This window comes from Nycticebus coucang, chromosome 13 (assembly GCF_027406575.1).
Source record: "Nycticebus coucang isolate mNycCou1 chromosome 13, mNycCou1.pri, whole genome shotgun sequence".
Lineage (NCBI taxonomy): Eukaryota > Metazoa > Chordata > Mammalia > Primates > Lorisidae > Nycticebus > Nycticebus coucang.
In genome coordinates, this window is record NC_069792.1 from 61,691,906 (window position 1) to 61,716,196 (window position 24,291).

Genomic DNA, 24,291 nt, shown 5'->3' on the forward strand with positions numbered 1-24,291 from the left:
AGAAATTTATAGCATTTTTTAGTATTTAGTAATTAGGAAAACTGTTGAGTTCCTATAAGAGGATAACTTTAAATACTTAAAAAATCACTTTATCTAAAATTCTTATTTTGTTGTGACTTGACATTTACTTGTTTCTATAGTGTGCATTATCAAAAAATGCTCTAAATTTCATCTACATGAATGTCTAAACAAATGTTGAATCAATAATTTCACAAAGTTACTAGTGAATCCTGAAAATTTAAGAGCAGATTTGATATTCTATGTTTTAAGTACATGATATTCTAATTAACATAATAAACTAGTATATACAGTAACAAAAGAGCTTGTGCTATTATTTATTTTTGTTGTGATAAGTAGTACTTTGCCCATAATATATGTTGGCATATAAGTAAAAATTCAATCAATAAGTTTCCTATGCCATTTGATACTGATGATAAGTATCTTCTGGCAGTTATTTTATTTTTATTATACTATTTGAGAGTAAATAATGTTTTAAAAACTAAATTGAAATATTTCTTATTAATATGGCTCTTTAAATATTTAGTAACTGTTGTATCTACTACTTTTCTAGTCTTTTCTATTTAGGGGGTTATTACTAATGTTATGGACCTAAAATTCATATCTGAAATTGTGATCTACAACAAGAATGTTTTGGAGATAATCAGTTTTAGGGACATAATGAGAAATTAAATTAAAACAATTATGTTATTGAAGGGTAGAGTTCAGAGGCATCATAGTTCATTGCTATTTTGAATCTGGATGACTTGAGAAGGTGTTGGTATTAATTCAAGAGTTCATTGGGTTCGAAGGGTTTTTGATTCCTACAATCCTATTTAAGGATTAATTTTCTAGTTCCAGGGCTGGAGCTAAGACAGACTGTTTTTTTCTTTAAAAGTATGGATCTTATACAGAGACTCAGTTTCATAAGGTATAAGTTAAATATAGGCAACTGCTTTAGTGAGAATTAGTGGAATTAAAAAAAGTAAATCTTTCGTAAAAGAGGACAATTAAAATCATAATTTTTCATCAATGAAAGTAGGATTCCTTGCACACTAACAGCACAAATGGTCAGTAGAGTTGTTTTGGTAGCTAGCATATTCCCAAGAAAACTAAGTTCTTCTTCTTCAGATAGGAAAGAAGATGACTTTTCTTTTTGGCTGGGGCTCGGTTTGAACCCGCCACCCTCAGTATATGGGGCTGGCGCCCTACTCCACAGGTACCGCTTGAAGATGACTTTTTTGTTGAGAGATATGAAAATATAGTTGAATGGGGTTGAGGACAGTGAAGCCTCTGGCTGTCCTGTAGAGATTTAAAAGTCCTTTTTTTTTTTTTTTTTTTTTTTGTAGAGACAGAGTCTCACTGTACCGCCCTCGGGTAGAGTGCTGTGGCATACGGCTCACAGCAACCTCTAACTCTTGGGCTTACGCGATTCTCTTGCCTCAGCCTCCTGAGCAGCTGAGACAACAGGCGCGCGCCACAACGCCCGGCTATTTTTCTGTTGCAGTTTGGCCGGGGCTGGGTCCGAACCCACCACCCTGGGCATATGGGGCCGGCGCCCTACTCACTGAGCCACAGGTGCCGCCCAAAAGTCCTTTTTTAAATTAGGCTAGCTAGCTAGTTTCTTGATGTTTAATAAAAATAGCCACATATTCAGGGAGTTGGAGTGATTAAACACATTGAAGGTAGGCACAAGTAAAGTAAATGAAAACACATTGTGTAAAACCAGTTGCACTTTTACATTTCAAACAAGCCACTGGCATCTAAATTTAAACTGCCTTATATTTAATTTCTAATATTCGGGGGTATGTATATAGTCTATTGGTTTCTACTATTTTAGACACAATTTGATGTCTAAAAGAAGGGTCTTTTTTTGTAAAGTGGCTATTGTTTAGAAAGCCTAATCGCTGCATAGGATTTTGATTTGTAACCAAAGTTCTTCTGATTATCTTCAAGTCTTACTTCATTCTGTGTAATATGTAACCTTGAAAATGTACTAGTTTTAGGTATGAGAAGTAATGGATTTTGATGTGAACAGCACGTTATTTATACTTACGTTTTAATGTGAGTCAATGTTAAGTATGCATATCATAAAATACATACAAGAATAACTTTGTGTGTTTTATTTGATGTGACGTTTAAGTCTTGTGTGAGTTTATAGATTTTTTCACTTGTATTATATAGTCAAAAAGTTCTGCCTTCTGGATGATCTCCTTAAAATATATGAATAATTATTTTTTGTCCATCTACTAAGACTAAAGAGTGAACAGTACTACCTTGTATGAAATTATGGAAAAGTATGTTTGAAAAAATTGTTGAAGGTAAAGATAAAGAATTTGTTTGTTTAATTGCTCTTTCTAGGTTCTAAAGATAATTAAATGCTAGAAAATCTTACCCTCTTTTTGTTTGAATAAACAAAATAGGTTAAGAATTAAAAATTATTGTTTGTTATCACTTATGGATCTATGTATTAAACTCAAATCTCTAATATAAGAAGTATGCATATTAGATAGTGAGAAATATCTGTAGGTAGAAGCAAAATTTTCTTAGAAAACAGTTTTGGTTCCTCTTTATTATGTGACAGATGTGGATGTAGGAACTATGATTCTGTGCTAGGAAGCATAGCTATAATAATTTTGTTCTTTAAAAAGTTCACAGCAGGTATTATCTGTGGTTCATTTCTGTGGTCATTATTAAACTCCTTTTTTTTTTGAGACAGAGTCTCATTTTGTCACCTTCAGTAGAGTGCTATGGTGTTTTAGCTCAAAACAGCCTCAAACTCTTGAGATCACCCCCCTTTTCTTTTTTGAGACAGAGTCTCACTACGTTGCCCTCAGTAGAGTGCTGTGGTGTCACAGCTCACAGCAACCTCTAACTCTTGGGCTTAAGTGATTCTCTTGCCTTAACCTCCCAAGTATCTGGGGCTATAGGTGACTGCCACAATGCCTAGCTATTTTTCTGTTGTAGTTGTCTTTGTTGTTTAGCAGGCCCCGGCCAGAACCTGCCAGCCCTGGTATACGTGGCCGGCACCCTAACCACTGAGCTACGGGTGCCGAGCCTCAAGCGATCCTCTTGCCTTAACCTCCTGAATAGTTGGAACTACAGGTGCCCGCCACAATGCCTGACTATTTTTAGAGATGGGAGTCTCTATCTAGCTCAGGCAGTTCACCTACCTCAGCCTCCTAGAGTGGTAGGATTACAGGCGTTAGCCACAGTGCCCGGCCCATTAAGGCACCCTGTGAACATGTTGTTTTTCTAATTTTCAATGAAACTTCTAGAAAAATTAGTAGTAAAATGCAACTTTCTCCAAAGTCCCCTTTCCCAGTCAGTGTAATATCGTGTATAGAATTACTGGATATGAATGAATTAGGTTTTCTAGGAATGATGGTTTGGGGCCAGGTACTCTGGGAGGTGAAAGAAGGAGGATTGCTTGAGCTGAGGAGTTTGAGACCAGCCTGAGCAAGAGCAAGACCTTGTCTCTACCAAAAGTAGAAAAAGTTACCTGGGTATGGTGGTATGCTTCTGTAATCCCAGTTACTTGGGATACTGAGGCAGGAGCCTAGGAGTTTGAGATTGCAACAAGCTATGATGATATCACTGTACTCTAGCCAGGGTGCAGAGCAAGACTCGGTTTCAAAAAACAAACAAACAGAATAATAGTTTGTATTTTACATAACTTGTTATAATATTAGATTATAGGAATATTATAATTATTTTTTGAATCATTTCCTTTTGTCAATAATATCTTATCATCTGCGAAGACAAAAATGTAGCAGAGTATTCTATATGCAGCTGATTAAGAATTTGTTTTAAGGGTGGTGCCTGTGGCTCAAAGGAGTAGGGTGCTGGCCCCATATGCTGGAGGTGGCAGGTTCAAACCCAGCCCTGGCCAAAAAAAAAAAAAAAAAGAATTTGTGTTAAGGTATTAATTTACAAGTTGAAAAAGTAAGGGAAGAGTAATGTTAGAATATATACTTAGAATATCTTTCTGATGTTTAAAATATTAATATAAAATTTTATTTCTTATAGGTTCTACAAATCAACAAGACTTCTCTGCAGGGAAAAGTGAAGATTTGGGAACAGTCCAGGAGAAGTCTACCAAAAGCCTTGTCATAGGTCCTCTTGATTTTCGCTTGAATAGTAGTGCAGTACATAGGATTTTCAAAATGATTGCTTGTGCCCTGGAGCATGAATATGAACCATACAGCAGGCTGAAATCAGGTTTGTTTTTGGATTAATTCTGAATCTGTTGCCAGTTGATTGGAATCACTACATAATCCAGTTTGTTCTGTTTTGCTGACTTTTCTTTTTTAGCATATTTTGCCTGTCTGCAAGGACTTTTATACATATATATTCACTTGTTAATTCAATGAATGAACTTGTATATAGAAGTAGGAGAGGTCAAGATTTGGAAATAATTTTAGGAGTACTTTATTTGCCATTAATTGTCAGTATTTTATTGTCAGACTTTTGTGATAATGTATACTAGTGTATACTTTTGTGATAATGTATTCTAGTGTATACTTTTAAAATATGACCATTTTTCATGTTCATTGATTCTAAGAAGCTAGAAAAAGTTAGTCTTTAAACAACAAATTTAATACTGTGGAAAACTTAGGTACTGCTGGTAAAAAACAATTTGCTGTGCAATTAGTGTTTTCTACATGATATGATGATAAGGCTACTATAGTTTCATAAAATAAAAATTCCTTTTTTTTTTTTTAAATTGAGGCAGAGTCTTATTATGTTGCCCTTGGTAGAGTGTCATGGTGTCATAGCTCACAGCAACCTCAGACTCGGGCTTAAGCAATTCTCTTGCCTTAGCCTACAGAGTAGCTGGGACTACAGGCGCCTGCTACAACGCCCAGCTATTTTTTGGTTGGAGTTGTCATTGTTGTTGAACAGGCCTGGGCCTGGCTTGAACCCGCCAGCCTGGGTGTGTGTGGCTGGCACCCTACTCACTGAGCTATGGGCACTGAGCCAATAAAAATTCCTTTTTAATGCAAAAAGTAATTCTTGAGTACAGTAGAGCATAATAGCATAATGAGGGGGTATAGGAGAGTAATTAAGAGCTAAGCTGGTGGAGTCAGACTGTGGTTTGGAAATCTGACCTTCTGCTTATTGTACTTAAGAAATTTAATAAACATCTTCCATTTCTCTATTTCTATAATGAGTTATTGTGATAGATGTGGTTAATTGTTTCTCCACTATCCCATTCTTTTCTTTTTTATAGCAAAAAAAAATTTAATCTTAGAAATAAAGACTAGGTGAGGTAATGATTAGGTTTTGGCTACAGGAATGGAAGCAGAACTTCCTCTGAAGTTTGGGCCCATGACATTCCTTTTTCCTTTCCCCTTCCTTTTGGATGGATAGTAAATATAATGACTGGGGCTGAAGTTGTCCTCTTAGACCCTGAAATTACAGCTGTATGCTGAGGATGACTGAGCAGCAAGGTAAAAAGAATGTAGGTTCTCAGTACTATGGAAGCACCATGTCGGCTCTGGATCATTTAGTCTCAGATTGTTGTGTGAAAGGGAAGTAAACTTCAGCTTTTTTTGAAGCTTCTGTTGTTTTACTTTTATCACAGCAACTTTAGTGTGTCCTTTGTCTTAAAGGGTACACTAATAGGACCTACTTCTGAATACGCATTGAGTGAGGTAGTACGTATAAAAATGCTTAACACAATGCTACTGCATAGTAAGCTCTAGACATGTTCATGTTGTCATTTGTTGCATCTTACTTGTAATGCCAGATATTCTTCTAAAGTGCTAAGATAGCATGGCAAATAAGATGTACTGTGTCTGTGCCCTCATGGAGCTTATCTTTGTGGGGTAGATGAATAGTGAACAAGTAAAAATATTATTTCAGTTATTGATAAATGCTATGAGAAAAAATTAAAAACACATGTGAACAAGAGTGTTGGAGCTAGGAGGAGAGGAGAGCTGTTTTCGTAGGGAGGTTAGGGCAGTCATCTCTGGAGATTTTATGTATGAGCTAACTTGTAAATGATATAAGGAAGTGAGTTATGCAAATATCTGTGAAAAGAGAGTTTTATGGAGGGAAGTGCGAGAGTCTTGAGGTAGGAACAGTTTTGGCAGTTTATAGAGATAAAAGTAGGCTGGTAAAGGTGGATCATGATAAATGCTGATAAGTCAGAGAGGTAGACATGAGTCATTCTGTCAAGCCCTAGGGACTAAGAAAGCAAGATTTTATTCTAATGTAATAAGAAATCACTGGCAAGTTTTGAGTAGGAAGCTATTAACTTATTTTAATGGAAAATAATAGAGTTGTCATATGTTCATTTTTTAAAAAATTTTGAATTTTCCTAGTTTTACTTTGTATTCTTGTGTGTGTATGTGTGAGTGTGTAAGTGTTTGTGTATATAAGTCCTATACAGTCTTATCACCTGGATAGGCTTGTGTGTTCATTACCATAATCAAGGAAATGAACAATTGCAACATCATAAGGATCCCTCATGTTGCTTTTTTATATACCTGTCTTCCTACTATGTCCCTCTTTCCTGTTTTATTCTTAACCCACTTAACCAATTCTTCCATTTCTAAAATTTTGTTAATTCAAAAATGTTACATAAATGAAATCATACAGTGTATAAAGTTTGGGGAGTATCCTATTTTGCTAACCACAGTTCTCTGGAGATTCTTCAAGTTGTTGCATGTAAAAATATTTTGTTTCTTTTTATTGCTGAGCAGTGTTCCATTGTAGGCATGTACACCTTTTCACTTGTGGAAGAACACCTGTGACAAGTCCAGTTTTGGGCTGTTACAAATAAAGCTGCTACAATTAACTGTATACTGGTTTTGTGTAAACATACGTTTTCATTTCTTTGGAATAAATGCCTGGGTGTGCAATTGCTGGGTCATATGGTAGTTGCATATTTAATTTTTGTAAATAAATTGCCGAACTATTTATGAGTGGCCATACCATTTTTATAATTCTGTCAGCAATGAATAAGTGATTTGGTTTCTTTATATCCTCCCAGCATTTAATGTTGTAACTATTTAACTTAATTTAATTTAATTTATTTTTTTTTTTAGACAGAGTCTCACTATGTCATCCTTGGTAGAGTGCTGTGGCATCAACAGCTCTCTCACCAACAGCAACCTCCAACTCTTGGGCTTCAGCGATTCTCTTGCCTTAGCTTCCCAGTAGCTGGGACGATAGGTACCCACCACAATGCCCTGCTATTTTTTGTTTTAGTTGTCATTGTTGTTTAGTAGGCCCTGGCAGGGTTTGAACCTGCCAGCCCCGTTGTATGTGGCCAGTGCCCTAACTGCTGAGCTACAGGCGCTGAGCCAGTTGTTGTCACTATTTTTTATTTTAGCCATTCAGATAGTTGTACAGTTCTAATTAGCTAGCTATAATCTTATAGATTTAATTAGAATTTCCTGACTGACTAATTTATATTAAACATCTGTTCATGTCCCTATTTGCTATCTGTAGTTCTTTGGTGAAATGTCTGTTCATGCCATGGCCCATTTTTTAACTGGATATTTTTCTAAAAGTTTTATGATTTTTCATTTTATAGCTGAGTCTGTCATCCAATTTGCATTCATTTTTTAATATAAGATAGGAGGTTTAGGTAGAGGTTTATTATTTGCCTTAGAATTTCTAATACCTGTAGTACCATTTGTTGAAAAGGCTATCACTTCCCCTATTGAATTGATTTTGCACCTTGAATTGATTTTGCGCCTTTGTCAAAAATCATTTAAACATACTTGTGTGGGTCTGTTTCTGGGTCTTCCAGTCTGTGTTCCATTAGTAGACCTATGATCTTTTGCTCTGTCAATACCATATTGACTTGACTATTACAGCTCCATATTAAGGCTTGGCGGCTCACGCCTGTAATCCTAGCACTTTGGGAAGCCAAGCTGAGTGGATAGCCTGCATGAAAACAAGACCCCGTCTCTACTAAAAATAGAAAAACTAGCTGGGCATTATGGTAGGCACTGGTGGTTCTAGCTACTCTCTGGGCAGAAGCAAGCAGATCACTTGGAGTTTGATGTTCCTGTGAGCAATGATGTCACAGCACTCTCCCCAGGGCAATAAAGTGAGACTCTGTTTCAAAACAGTGAAAACAATAACAACAACAACAACAACAATAGCAACAACAACAAAAGACTTTATCATTTTATCATGCCCATCTATTATTTACCTAATTATTTGTGGACCGAGAACTAGGTGTTTCTAATTTATGTAATTATTCTCAGTTAATATACTGTGGTAACTGATTTTTGAACCATGTTGTTTAGGAACTGGTATTTTTAAACTAATTGTGGTAATAAAAATTCTTGCATATCAGCACCGGGCAGAGTGAGGGCTGCCTGAACATACATATACAGTCATCCCTGTAGGGAATTTTTCCTACATATCATCTCTCGATTACTTATAAACCTGAATAATGTAAATTGTTATACTGCATTGTTCAGGGAATAATGACAAGGAAAAAAAGTCAATACTTGTGCAATACAGATGGAACTATCCATTTTGGGGAGGTATTTTTGATCCACAGTTAGCTGAATCTATGGATGTGGAACTCAGGGATAAAGAATAAAGAATATCCTGTATACATATATATGAGTGGATATATATTAAATCTTAAGATGTTAGCAGTTATGCTGTTTTTTTCTTTTTGCTTTTTATCGATGTGTATATACATATTGGAAGGTACACAGAACCTAATTCTGTGAATTTTTCAAACTCAACCACATCTGTGTAACTAACTGTTCAAGAAATGGAAGCATACTAGCACTTCAGAAGTCTACATTGTGCCCTCTTCTGATTACTTTTCTGGTCTCAAGGGTAACTACTATCCTTATTTCTAGCATCATAGATTTAATTTTGCTTATTTTTGAATTTATGTAACTGGGACTACATCAGCTCTTTGGTCTCTGGCCTTAGCTGACATTATGTTTCTGAAATTTATTCTCATTGCTATATAGATTCCCATTTTGTGAGTATACCATAACTTATTTGTTCATTTTACTGTTTATGAATATTTGGTTAGTTTTTAGTTTTTTGGTGTTTTAATAGTGATGCTATCAACATTGTAGTACATGTCTTTCGTAAATATATATATGCATTACTGCTGGATTCTAAGAGTGGAATCACTAGGTCAAAGGATTATGTATGTTTACCTTTAGTAGATAATTCCAAATCATATTCCTGATGGGTTGAACTACTTCATACTCCTACCATCAGTGCAGAAGAGTTGCAGTTGCTCTTGATTAAATTATGGCCTGCTTCCAGTTTTAGTACAGTCCATAAATCGTACTAAATGGTTTTTATAATTTAAATCAGTGGAAAAAATAAAAAGAGTTGTATTTTATGGCACACAAAAATTACATGAAATTTAATTCTGAGTTTTCATAAACAAAGTTTTATTGGAATATAGACATGCTCATTGGATTATGTGTTTATTGTCTCTGGTTGTTTTTGGTGCTATAATAGCAGATTTGAATAATTGTGACAGATACTATAGGGCCCACAAAGCCTAAAATACTTCCTATGTGGCTTTTTATAGAAAGAGATTAGTTAACCTTCGTTCTGCATGCTTGCTCCATGCTTAATATTCTCAGTCTTTTTCATTTTCGCCATTCCCAATGGGCAAGTAGTACAATAATGTTGACCAGCTTTTGATATTATTTTTTGGCCAGTGGATATATTGTCTTGTGTTTATTCAAGTCTTTTTTGACCATTTATCTACAGAATTATTTTTAGGAGATTTTTAATTTTTTTAAACATATGCTGGGGATACAATACTTTGTTGGAGGTGTCTCTTTTTGTATGTACTCTCTCTCCTCTCTCTCTCTCTCTGTGTCTCTTTTTCAGAAATATTTTCTCCCAATCTGTGTCTTACCTTTATATTATATCAATGGTATTTGGATGACCAGAAACTGTTACTCTTTTAAAGAAAAAATTGGGATTTTATTAAAGACATTTTAAAATAAAAAACTGATAAATTTTTGTATGGCAAAGACACACATTTACATTTTAGAGTAGTATAATTTATATTTGTTAATGGTAACTTGTTATTTTACAACTGTTTATTGTTGAAAAGACAACAGAATTTGACCTTAATACTTGGGGAACTAATTAGTTCATTTTTTGGTTTAAGAAAATTAACTATTTAAATAAAGTCTTCATTAAATTGTTACCATTTTCATTTTAGATATTAAGCATGAAAATGAAACACTACTGAATCCTGAAGAAGTGGCTTCTCTGGAGGAGTATATTCCTACTCGACATACAAGTGTTACTCTCCTCAAATGTACCTGCACGATTTTCATGGCTGAATTCAACTTGTTAGACCATTTGCTACCTGTCATTATGGGAGAAAAGGTATATTTTGTGATTCACTATGTTTTTCCTTTCATGCATCCATTTTTTTGTCATTTAAGAAAAGAATATTTGCTCTTATAGTTATCCATGATGAAGTAAAATTATTAATTCTTGAAAAGCAATTTAAAGATATACATTTTAATAAAATAAACTTAAGCTAAGGATATATAAAGAAATATTGAAGAGCATGGACCTGGAAGTTAGACCATATATTAGCTATATTTCAACCAGTTGATGGATTTAGCCAATATAGAAACAATAAGATCAGGTAGATCAGATAGTTTATTATTCACATAGAGAGCAAAATCAATAATTGGGTAAACTCTCACTGTTCCTTGTTCCAACTAAAGGGCCATATGATTTTCAGCATGTGTGGTGGGATCCCCTTGTTGGCAAGGTTTTATTCTCACATGGCAGCTAAGCAGTTATGTATAGCCTGTTACTGATAAATGGAAAGCCCTGTGTCATGCTTGTATGAGGAAGGTTGGTAAGAAACTGTTTCACAACAGCTTCCCTGAAGGTGGGAATGTGAATGAGAAATGGTCTTTTAGCAGCTCCTCACAAGGCCATCTGTCTTTCTCTGTTCTTAGAGTATTATAGGAGATTCTATGACAGGTTAGGTATGTTATGGTAGAACCTTGTCTTTGTGACATAGGTTTGTGTAACATTGTGAGGATCTTGGCTCAGACTGCTTCCCCTTTAGTACCTAGCTCCTAGGATTATTTTGAAGGTTCACATCAGAATTGAGCAAAAAGTACAGGGATTTACTGTATATTTCCTGCCTCCTCCCACATGCATAGCTTCCTTACCAACATACCTCAGTAAAGAGTTATGTATGTTTGTTATAATTGATGAACCTGCCTCGACACATCAATATCATTCAAAGTCCATAGTATACATTAGGGTTCACTCTTGGTGTTTTGTGTTCTATAGGTTTTTTACACATGTATAATGACACGTATCTGCCACAACAGTATTACAGAGTAGTTTCAATGCCCTAATAGTCTTCCGTGCTCCTCCTATTCATCCTTCTCTTCCCTCTAATCCCTGGAAATCACTAACCATTAATCTTCCTTCTGTCTTCATTGTTCTGCCTTTCCCAGAATGTCACATAGTTAGGATCATACAATATATAGCCTTTTGACATATAGTTTCTTTCACTCAGTAATATGCATTTAAGGTTCCTCCAATGTTTTTTCTTGGCTTGATAGTTCATTTCTTTTTAGCCCTGACTAATGTTCCCTTGTGGGTGCATTGTTCCCTTTTGAGTTCTTTGAGGACTTCCTTTCAAAAAGGTTGTATTAGTTTATAGTGCCGCCAGTAGTGTAAAAGTGTTCCCTTCTCCCCGCATCCACGCCAGCATGTGCAGCTTTGAGATTTTGTGATGTTGGCCATCCTGACTGGGGTTAGGTGATATCTCAGGATGGTTTTGATTTGCATTTCTCTGATGATTAGGGATGATGAGCATTTTTTCATATGCTAGTTAGCCATTTGTCTGTCTTCTTTAGAGAAGGTTCTATTCATGCCTCTTGCCCATTGATATAAGGGATTGTTGGCTTTTTTATGTTGCTTAATTTGCCTAGTTATCAAGTTCTTGTCTGATTCATAATATACAAATATCTTTTCCCATTCTGATGGTTGTCTCTTTGCTTTGGTGGTTGTCTCCTTAGCTGTACAGAAGCTATTCAGTTTAATTTAGTCCCATTTGTTTATTTTTCTTGTTGCCATTGCCACTCGAGTCTTCTTCATAAAGTCTTTCCCCAGGCCAATACTGTCAAGTGTTTTTCCCCTTTCTTGTGGAAACTTTCCACATTTTCTTTGAGGATTTTTATTTTTTCATGCCTTAGATTTAGATCTTTTATCCATCTTGAATCAATTTTAGTGAGTGGAGAAAGATGCGTGTCCGGTTTTAGTCTTTTACATGTGACTATCCAGTTTTCCTGGATGGGTTGTTTTCATATTCTCTTGGCAGTGTATTTTGCAGAACATAGTTTTGAAATTTTAATGAAGTCTAGCACATCAATTCTTTTTTTATCGATTATGCCTTTGATATTGTATCTAAAAATCATCACCATATCCAAGGTCGTCTGCTTGTATCTTTTAAGAAATTTGCCCATTTCATCTAGGTTATCAGATTTGTGAGCATTGAATTTCATAGTATTTATTTTTTATTTAAATTGAGGGAAGAAAACAAACATTGCATTTCTTTATTATCCTTTTGGGTCCATGGGCCTTGTAGTGGTGTTCCTCTTTGATTTCTGATATTAATAATTTGTTAATTATTAATATTAAATATTCTTTCTTTTTTCTTTAGTTAGCCTGGCTAGAGGCTTATTGATTTTTGTTGATTTTTTTTTAAAGAAGTAGCTTTTGGTTTTGTTGATTTTTCTATTGATTTCCTGTTTTTAATCTCATTGATTGCTGTTTCAATTTTTATTTAATTTAGTGTTTAATTTTTATAATAATTTTCTTTCTTTCTTTTTTTTTATTGTTGAGGATTCATTGAGGGTACAATAAGACAGGTTACACTGATTGCATTTGTTAGGTAAAGTTCCTCTTGCAATCATGTCTTGCCCCCAGAAGGTGTGGCACACACCAAGGCCCCACCCACCTCCCTCCGTCCCTCTTTCTGCTTTTCCTCCCCCACCATGTCCTTAATTGTTGTTAATTGTCCTCATATCAAAATTGAGTACATAGAATTCATGCTTCTCCATTCTTGTGATGCTTTACTAAGAATAACGTCTTCCACTTCCATCTAGGTTAATATGAAGGATGTAAAGTCTCCATTTTTTTTTTTAATAGCTGAATAGTATTCCACGGTATACATATACCACAGCTTGTTAATCCATTCCTGGGTTGGTGGGCATTTAGGCTGTTTCCACATTTTGGCGATTGTAAATTGAGCTGCAATAAACAGTCTAGTGCAAGTGTCCTTATGATAAAAGGATTTTTTTCCTTCTGGGTAGATGCCCACTAATGGGATTGCAGGATCAAACAGGAGGTCTAGCTTTTTTTCTGTTTATTTTGGATTTAATTTGTTCTTCTTTTTCTAGTTTCTCCTAAGGTGGAAGGCTAGGTGATTGATTTCAGATTTTTCTCTTTCTTTATATAGGTATTCAGTGCTGTATATTTCCCTCTAATTACTGCTTTCATTGCATCCCATAAATTTTGATAAGTTGTATTTTCACTTTCACTTGTTCAAAGTATTTTTAATTTTTCATAAGATGTTTTCTTTGACCCATGTACTATTTAGAAGTATGTTGCTTAACCTCCAAGTATTTTGAGATTTTTCAGTTATATTTCTATTCTTGATGTCTAGTTTAGTTATATTGTGGTCTGAGAGCAAATGTTGGATGATTTCTATTCTTTTAAATTTGTTTAGGTATGTTTTATGGCCTAGAACATGTTCCATGCAAATATTCCTTGCAAACTTTTACGGAATTCTGCTGACGCTGAATGAGACAGTCCATTGATGTCCATTATATCCAGCTGACTGTGATAACTTTAAGTTCAACTATGTCCTTATTGATTTTTTTGTGTTGAATCTGTTTATTTTTGATAGGGGTTAGTCTCTAACTAAAATAATGGATTCATGTATTTTGTTCTTGAAGTTCTAGAAATTTTTCTTCATATACTTTGACACTAAGTCTTTGGGCATATATGTGTTAAGGATTGTTACATCTTCTTGCAGAATTGACCTCTTTATTAATACTTAATCCCTTTATCCTGGATAACTTTCATTTTTTTTTTTTGCAGTTTTTGGCCAGGGCTCGGTCTAAACCCACCACATCTGGCATATGGGGCCGGCGCCTACCCCTTTGAACCACAGGCACCACCCCTGGATAACTTTCTTAAATCTGAATTCTATTCTGTCTGAATTTGACATGGCTACTCCCATTTTTTTTTTTTTATTAGTGTGAGTATGGTATATACAAGGTCTGACAATTAAGTTCCCAAACTCATCCTTGAAAAAGTGCTAAACGCCTTATTGCTGAATATAACTACAGTCACTCCACTTGTGAATACAGGCACTGACACCAGTGCTTAGTCAACACTTCAAGAGAATTTTGAAACTTTTTTTGTGGAATGACCGTGAAAGCTATCATCATATGGCACACAAAAACATGCAACAAAAATAATGAATGCCACTCAGGAAGACTCTGCCACGTTTGCACAAACACAACTGTGAGACACTGATATCAAGGTCATGAAACCATAGTGAATTGTTTTTACAGGGCTGCCAGTGTAAGCACATAGTGGCAAGTTCAAGAAGTTAATTGTCAGATCTTGTATGACCGTGGGTCTTATGATCATTCTAAAAAAACAGTTTGTTTGAAGGGTGTAGTAGGCACTGGTGTCAGTGCATGACTTCTTCTTCTTCTTCTTTTTTTTTTTATTAAATCATGGCTGTGTAAATTAATGCAATTATGGGGTACAATGTGCTGGTTTTATATACAATTTGAAATACTTTCATCAAACTGGTTAACATACCTTCACCGCATTTTCTTAGGTATTGTGTTAAGACATTTATATTCTACACTTAGTAGATTTAACATGTACCCTTGAAGGGAAATACCTCAAAGGTGACTAGAGTGATATTTAGCAGTGATGTATGTAGTACTTTTTCTAGGTTGAGCTCACAAACTTAATTGTCAGAAATTGTACTTCTCCATTTAATCTGTATGTGTCATTATTATTTAGAGTAGGTTTCTTGTAGACAATGTATTGTTGGGTCATTTTGATTTGCTCGCTCTCCCTTTTAATTGGTACATTAAGGTTATTGATATAATTGGGTTTGTATCAATCATATGTATTACTATTTTCTATTTGTTGCCCTTGTTCTTTGTTCCTGTTTTGTTCTAATCTTTTCTTGCCTTTTTGTGGTTTTAATTGAGCATTTATGAGTCTTTTTTTAATTATATCTGTTATACCTCTTTTTAAAATCTTGTTAGTGTTTGTCCTATAGTTTGTATGATATCTTTACAACTAAGTGAAATCAACTTTCAAATAACACTATACCATTTTACAGGTAATGTGAATTCTTTACAAAAAACAAAGAAATTGAATTCTGCCTTCCTGACCGTATGTTTGCTATGACTCATTTTTCTTACATATAAATTTGCGTAAATGTATATATATACACACACATACATAAGCATACAAAATTAAATATATTGTTTCTACTATTATCTTCAATTAACTTATATTTTATATCAATTAAGAATAAGAAAAATGAAAAGTTTTTATTTTCCCTTATTATATAAAGGTAGATGTGAGATTTTGATTTTGTCATTTTCCTTCTCTGTAAAGAATTTCTTTTAGCATTTCTTATAAAGTGAGCCTACTGGCAACAAATTTTCTTAATTTTTGTTTGTCTGAAGAAGTCTTTTTTTTTTACCTTCACTTTTGAAATAGAATAGCATGGGGTACAGAATTCCAGGTTGGTTTATTTTATTTTATTTTATTTTGTCCCTCTGAACACTTTAAATACTTTATTTTGCTCTCTTCTTGCTTTCATGTTTTTTGAGTGTAGGTCAGATGTAATTCAGTCGTTGTTCCTCAATAGGTAAACCGAATTTTTTCTATGGCTTTTTTTTTTTTTTAAGAAATTTATTTTTGATTTTCCATAGTTTTAAGATTTGCCTAAGTGCAATTTTCTTTTTGGCATTTATTCTGCTTGGTGTTCTTTCAGCTTCCTTGATCTGTGGTTTGGTCTCTGACATTACTTTGTGGAAACTCTTAGTTATTATTGCTTTAGATGTTTCTTGTTTCTTTTTTTCTTCTCCTAGAATTTCTATTATGCGTATGTTAATGTCTTTTGTGGTTGTCCTTGGATATTCTGTTTTATTAGTTTGCTTTTCAATTTTGGCAGTTTTTTTTTTTTTTTTTGAGATACCCTCAAAGTCAGAGATTCTTCTTCAGCCATGTCATGTCATCCAATATGCTTGTCATAGAGAAAAATGTTAGAGAGGAGACCTCACTGAGAGGACAGCCTCCAAATCTTCATGTAATTTTCTTTATACCGTTGGCTAACTACTAAGCTGCCTGTGCACATTGCAAGACTCTAGAATACACAGAAGAAAATACAGTCTAAACAGCGAGGTAGAAATTTGACTATCTGCATGGTGCTGACTATGAAGAATTACAGTTTAGGCCCTGCCATTTTAGTACCTGAAACTCTCCTTTGAAACCTTGCAAGAGCCATACCATAAGAGTAAGAGCAAATTAAAATAGATTGGTTCTCTGAAAGCCTAATTCTAGTCCTGGATTGGACGATGATATGCTTGTATTCTGTTTACTTGACAAAAGATATTTAACTTATTTTGGAGGAAGATTATATTATCAAGAGCCTCTATACTTTTTTATCCAATGAAGTCAGCTCCCTAATAAGAAATTATGGGGTATACTAAAAAGATAGAATAAATTGAATTAAATATAATGAAAAAAATAAAAATAGAGATATACATGATTAAGATATTGAAGTTTTAAAATACGGATTTTAACTATGGAAAATAACAAAGAAGCAGAATATTTCAAAATAGACCTAAATTCACAAAAAGAACCAAGTTAAATGTGAAACAGGAATGTACTAAAATACAGGAGAAAAAGTATAGAAACAAACATATCATTTAAATGCTACCTAAGAAAAAGATAGCATGGTTATTTTAATACCAGAAAAGGTAGATATTAAGGTAAGAAGTATGATTAGAGATAAAGGGAGCCGGTTGTGGTGCTAAAAATGTGAAATGTGGACTCAAAAAATGAAAAACATATATAATTCTCACAAATGTGAGAATTTATACAGAGTTCAAGAGTGAAAACTAATTTATGGTGACTGAAACAAGAATATTGGCTATCTCTGTTGGGAATTTGATATTGCCTTGAATGGGACATGGAACATCTTCTGAGGTGCTTCAGCTAGGTATTAGTTAAAGATGTAAAAATTCATGAGCTCTACACTTTGGATTTATATAGTTTACATACTTCTTAATAATCCAAAATAAAATCATTTTATAAAAGCAAGGTAATTGTTGAATAAATTGTGGTTTTAAAATTATTAATGAGTAAAAAATCAGGATTGTATGTTCAACTTAGTCAATTTTAGGCACAGTATTTCTTAGTAATGGTAGTATTGGATTTTTTTTTTTTTTTTTTTGGCCGGGGCTGGGTTTGAACCCGCCACCTCCGGCATATGGGACCGGCGCCCTACCCGCTGAGCCACAGGAGCCGCCCGGTAGTATTGGATTTTTGATTTAGAGAATATTATGCAGCATTTATCATCTTTGGGTAATGCTAGGTAAAGGCCAGTATAGTATTGTAGCAATGAAAGACAAAATTATGAAACTGTTCTCACTTATTTTCACATTCCTCTGGATAGAAAGTCATTGAGAATCACAAGTAAGGCATTTTAAAAGAGTAAGTGAGTTCTTGGACAGGAAGAGATTACTTGCCAATAAGAGTACATACTCCAGAAATCTTTTAACTTATCTGCATTTATTTGTAAGCTCAGAAAGAATCTGTAACACTGAAAATACCAAACTCTCAAGACTCTGAGGACTTTACAAGACTTTAACATATGTATTGTTAGTATATATGAAATAAATCAGAAATTGTTACTTCCTGTAAACATTGCTTACTGTATTTTTGATACTGTATGGTATAGTCCATTTAGTTTCTTAGTCATCTAAATGTGAATAAAGGGAAAGAAAATAAAAGATAGTTGACTCTTGGATGTCCAGACCATTTTTTGGAATGATTGAGCTTAAGAATATACCTTTATCACAGTGAGGCATATAGTTGATTGAAAAACAAAAAAGCTTTAGCTGAAAAAGCTATGATAATTGTGCAAAAAATATGCATTCTTTTATCTATTTATCTATCTATCTGACATTTGTATTTGGTTATTTCAAGAGAGTTCTGTAGAAAGGCATCATTCCTATATTGATAGATCATTGCAAAACGTGTAGGTCTGATTCTTATTAGGGGAAATTGCAACTTATTCATTACTCCTAAAATATAAAGTGAAATTATTATTTTCTAGAACTCAAGTACCTTCATGAATACTACAAACTTCCAGTCTCTTCGGCCTTTGCCATCCATTCAGATATTGGTGGATAAAATTAATCTTGAACATTCTGTGCCGATGTATGCTGAACAGTTGGTGCGTGTGGTCAGCAGCCTTACTCAGCCTTCTGATAATCTGCTTCATTATTGCTATGTACACTGCTATCTTAAGGTATGAAAAGTGAATTTTCTTTTTTTTAATATCTATTTGGCTTTGGGATCATGAAATAACTTTCTTTTTTCTTTTTAAAAAAATTTCAGATTAATGTAAGGGTACATATGATTAGGTTATGTTGTTTGTGTTTGTTAGGAAAAGCCTGAGTTGTTTTGAGTCCTTCACTCAGGAGGTGTGCCATATATTCTACATTGTATCCGTTAGGTGGGAGCTTACTGAGCCCCTTTCCCTCTCATGTGGGCCTGTAGTTGTTCACCTACTAGTTTCAAATTAGTATTGAGTACATGGGATGCTTATTTTTCTATTCTTGAGATAGTTTGCTAAGGAGAATGTTTTTCAACTCCATCCAGGTAAATACAAAAGATGTAAAGTCTCCGTCTTTTTTTTTGTGGGTGAATAGTATTCATAGTATACATATACCACAGTTCATTAATCTATTAATGGGTTAATGGGCACATAGGTTGTTTTTACATCTTTGTGATTATGAATTGAGCTGCTATAAATATTTGAGTGGAACAAGTCTAAGTTATGTTTTTAAAGGTGTAATGGTAAAATTATTTTTTTTCTTTTGGGTAGATACAGTTTTTGTTTTTTTTCTTGGAGTTGTAATTTAACAGAATTAGTATTCCATAAGATTAAATTTAAATAAAATATAGATTTATTTATTATTTAATAATACACATTACCAGGGCATTTCTAGAAGAGCCAATCATTAATAGATGGCTATTTTAAATAGATGATTTAAAATATATTTATTTAAAAGATTTTTCTCCAATTTGAAATCAGTGGCTTGATGTTTACAAGTGAATGGTAATTATAACTTTTGAAAATTTTATTTATCATTGATTTTTATAAGCAGCATGAAAAAACGCATAGTTTAATATGGATGCTTTAAATGATTCATGATTTCTTTGAAGGGAACATTTATATGAGAATAATGTAGTATAAAGAATATTTAACACATTTGTTCTTTAGTCATTTTTTTCTCCTCCTCCTTTTTCTCTTTCCTCCTCTTCCTGTTCTAGTAAAGGAAGGTCCATTATAGTGTGAAGATAGGCAAGCCAAATCTAAGAATAATTTCTTTTACGTAGCAGTTTGGAAACTTTAGTGGCCTTTTCAAATCTGGTAGGAAAGGCTTCTACCTACCCAGAGATAGTATCTACAAAACCTGGCAGGTATTGTTAGCCCTGGCATGAAAGTTCCTGGATGAAATTAATTTCCAGTCATCTCTTCAGGTGGTTCTTGGATGTTGAATTTATTCCAGCAGGAAGGTGATTTTATACCTTCAGTAGGGTTATTTAGGGTACAGAGTGAACAAGTCTAAGTTATGTTTTTAAAGGTGTTAGTAATTTTGTCACCTATAAGTAGGTGATAGGTTAGAGAAATTGTAACATTCCTCTTCATTTGAGTGGAACTGTGCAGGGCTTTGAGAATAGCCCATGGTTGGCTCTTGGGGAGTAGAATTTTTCCTTCCTGAGAGATCTACCATACTTCTGGTAATTGGAACCCCTTTGACTTAGCTTCCTTATTTTCACAGGAAGTATATGAAAGAGATCTTGACAGGTTAATAGTTTGGTGCCATAATACACATTACCAGGGTATCTCTAGGAGAGCCAACCATTTGGCTGTCTGGTCTGCTATTCTTTTGCCCTTAATTTGGGCAAATTTTCCCTTTTGATGGCCGGTACAGTGTACCACAGCTACCTCGGCTTGTTCCAGGACAGCTTATAGTAAGAAAGATTTCAAAATGATTTTTAATGGGGGAATTGTTTGTTGCTAGCAATCTCTGTTCTTTCCAAATAGCAGTGTGGGCATGAAGTATGAGGCAGGGATATATAGCATCTGTGTAGTTGTTAATTCTCTTTTCTCTTCCCAAGTCCAAGACTCTTAGGTGAGCAATAAGTTTAGCCTTTTGGGCAGAAATGTTGGTGGTAGTGGTCCTATTCTCATAACACAATTAAGATCGACTATAGCATATACTGCCTTCTGAATGCAGTCCAGCATGAAGCTGTTGCCACGTGTATACCATTCTTCATCTGGGTTGTCCAAGTAGGCATCTTTTAAGTCTGGTTTTCTAGAGTGTACTTGTTCTATTTGCTCTATATAGGAATGTGTTAAGTTAGTGAGAGGTGGCCAGATTTGTGGTTTGGCACACCTTGAGACTGATTTCTGGGGAATACAACAAGATAGCCTGGGCTTTGGTAAGGAATCCTCCTGCCAATGGTGACCTTTTGTTTCTAAGATCTTTTGCATCTGGTAGTGAGTTCTAACCTCTAATGATGTCCCCAAAGTCAACTTAGTGGCCTCTTTTACCAAGAGAACAGTGGCTGCTATTGCTCTTAAGCATCCACGCCATCCATCCACTGGCCACTGAGTTCGGTTGCTTAGAGAAGTAGGCTATGGGTAGAAGTTATTGCCTCAGAGATTGGTTGAGCGCACCCAGAGTGATAACCTGTCTTCTCTTTATTTAGATCAGGAATTTCCAAGGTTAGGGGAGATGTTAAGGACCTTTTAATGTCTTTTTAAGGTCTTTTGTTGCTCTTTTCCCCAATTTAAGGGCTCAGTGTTAGATTCTTTTAAAGTTTCATATGGGGATTTTTAAGGCTGGTGCTGATGTTAAGGACCTTTAATGTCTTGGAAGGTCTTTTGCTATTCTGTCTACCAATTTAAGGGCTCAGTGTTGAGGCTGGGAACCTAAATTCTGCAAAATCCAGCCATTCTCCAAAGTGTCCAAAGTTGTTTTCAGACTTTTCTAGGGCCATGTTGTGAAATGGTCTCTTTTCTTATGGTGGATAGGAAACACTTTCCTGGAGTTAAAATGTATCCCAAGTAGTCAACCTGTTGTAAGAACATTTGGACTTTTGTTTTAGAGACCCTGTATTTTCTGTTGCCCCCTAAGTTAAAAACCTGGACAATGCTGTTATCTAATGATTGTCTTGTGGGACTACAGATAAGAATATCATCTACATATTGAAGAATAGCCCCTTGTGGAAAGGACAACTCTATTAATTCCTCAGCTAGGTGTTTACAAAAAGGTGAGGACTATTTCTGAACCCTTGGGGAGAGAACTGTCCAGGTATACTGTTATGAGAATCCATTATCTGGATTAGTTCACTTGAAAGCAAAAAAACAAAAAATAAGAAACAAACAAACAAAACAAGTAGTTGTAGAGGGATGCAAAAGGCTTCAGGTCCATGATGGTAAACCAGTTAGATTGTCCTGGAACATGGCTTAAAATAGAATATGAATTTGCAACTATAGGATGGACTAACACAATAGTCTCAATGATTTTAGGTCTTGGACTAGGCAAGACTCTTCATTAGGTTTTAAGACGGGTAAGATGGGATTATTACAGGGGGACTGGCAGGGTATTAATAGCCCACAGGTTAAAAACTTTTACATGTAGGTCTTAAATCCCCTTTGTGTTTTTTTAGAGGACACTATTTTTTCTGAAGATAGGATGAGGGATTTTTAAAGATGACTTGGAGTTGTCCTGGAATCCCTTTATTCCAGACTTGGGAATCTACTTGCTTTAGGATCTCCAGGGGGATATTGGGACTGGATTTAGGGTTAATGAGACCATAAAAAAGTCTTTGGCTTCCAGATGGCTTATGCCAGACCCAAAAGCTGAAAGCAAGTCTCTTCTTAATAAAAGGGTACAGGCATAATCAAGAACTTGTGGGTAATTAAATGATTTTCCCATTGGCAAGAGAGCTGTGGGCTAAAGGCCCTAAATAGGAAGGGACTCCATTAACCCCTAAACTGAGCATTTTTCTAGAGAGATAGGCACAGAGTGAGAGGTTAAGACAGAATAGATAGCTCCCGTGTCTATCAAAAACTTTATAGGCTTACTTGCCATGTCAAGAGTCACTTGTGGTTCCTCCTCTGTGATCGTGGTAGTCTTGTTGGGAGCTGCTGGGACTGTTGGGGAGGAAGCAGGGATCATCCCCTTCCCCCCTAATGGCTGTTGCTAGCTCTGGCCCTGCTTCCTTCAAACCAGGGGACAGTTTCTCTTCCAATGTCCCTTCTTTTTACATAGGGAACATAGTTTGGAAGGAGGAGGATTAGAGTTGGGGTGCGTAGGGTTGGGGCATTCCTTGTGCCAGTGGCCCTTCTTACTGTAGCGGAAACATTCCTCATTGAATGGCAGCCTTTTGGGGTGGTCTGGGTGGCCCTGTTGGTGACTAGGGTCTGCCTGTGATGGCTGCCAAATGATTGGCTTGTCTCTCATCACACTGTTTTTGCCCCCTCCTGCACTGTCATACCTCAGTTCTTGAACACACTGAAAGCTGTTGAACACATTTAGGCAAGTATTGCAGGGAGCCTAGGGCCCCAAGGCCAATATTTGGAGTTTTCTTTTTGTGTCTGGGGCCGAATGACTGATTAAATGAGTCTCCAATACCACACTTCCTTCAAGGGTTGCCAGGTCTACATTATTCTATTTGAGGATGGTATCAAATAGTTGAGCCTCAAAAGGGGCTGGATTTTCATCAGTGCTTTGTGTCATCTCTCTCTCCTTATCATAGTTTACAGGTTTAATGATGTACATTTTCATTCCCTCTATGAGACACATAATCATGTATTCTCTCAGTCTTACTTCCTGCCGTCTCCGTTGGTAGTTCCAGTTGGGATTGCCAAAGAGGACAGCTGTCATTTTCAGTGTATGTGAGAGGATTGGCAGCATTTAAGGTGTCTGTAAAAGCTTGTGCTTGGGCCCAAATGTGCATTTCCTTTCTTAACCCAGCAAGGAAGACCCTTGCCCCAGTGGTTGTGGCCCTAGGGGAGGTCCTATTCTTGCCCCAACATTGTGAGCCTGGGGCTGTGGTGAGGAATTTTCCGGGGACTCGAGGTATGGGCCATGTTCAATTACTAGTGATCTTGTGTTGGGGTATATTTAGAACTGGCATCTCTCAGGCTTTAAGACCTCTATTAATTCCTCTCTGCAGATCTGATGGGCCATTTATACTTCCAAGAAGGCGATTAAGGGGTGTAGAGCTTTCTGAGTTTAGAAGGCTCCTCTTCTACTCTCTATGAAACATTTTTTTTTAAATTTTTAATTTTTTTCCCCCAACATGTATTGTTTTCTTCTTTGTTCATGATGACTTGGTTCTAGGTGGATGGTTTCATATCTGGGTTCTCTGTTCTTTTTATTTATTTTTTATTTTTTTGACTAAATCAGAAACACGTAGATCATGTCTACATTAATGCATTTATGGGGTACAATGTGCTGATTTCATATAGAATTAGGAACGCTTACATCACACTGGTTAATATATACCTTATCTTGTTTACTTAATTATTGTGTTAAGACATTTATACTCTATACTAATAGATCTGACATGTACCCTTGCATTATGCACCATAGGTGTGATCTCACCATTCACTCTCTCTCCAGCTGATCTCCTCCTCCCCTCGCAACCCCCCTCCTCCCTCCTTCATCTTGGGCCATAGTTGTGATCTATTCTTCATATGAAAGTGTGAGTGATTGTAAATTGATTTCATAATAGTACTGAGTACATTGGATATTTTTTCTTCCACTCTTGAGATACTTTACTAAGTAGGATATGTTCCAGCTCCATCCATGTAAATGTGAAAGAGGTAAAGTCTCCATCTTTTTTTAAGGCTGCATAATATTCCATGGTATACATATACCACAATTTATTAATCCATTCATGGGTCGATGGGCACTTAGCCTT

General features: G+C 35.4%; 1 protein-coding gene across 12 annotated transcripts in view; it reads left to right on the forward strand.

Moving 5' to 3' along the window:
* Positions 1–24,291, forward strand: part of VPS13B (vacuolar protein sorting 13 homolog B) — a 980,186-nt gene that overhangs the window by 118,017 nt on the left and 837,878 nt on the right. For all 12 annotated transcript variants that reach the window (XM_053558614.1, XM_053558617.1, XM_053558615.1 and 9 more), the window contains 3 exons: positions 4,027–4,218; positions 10,187–10,356; positions 18,398–18,592. In XM_053558614.1, coding sequence (XP_053414589.1) covers positions 4,027–4,218; positions 10,187–10,356; positions 18,398–18,592 — 557 coding nt within the window. The remainder of the gene's footprint in view (positions 1–4,026; positions 4,219–10,186; positions 10,357–18,397; positions 18,593–24,291) is intronic.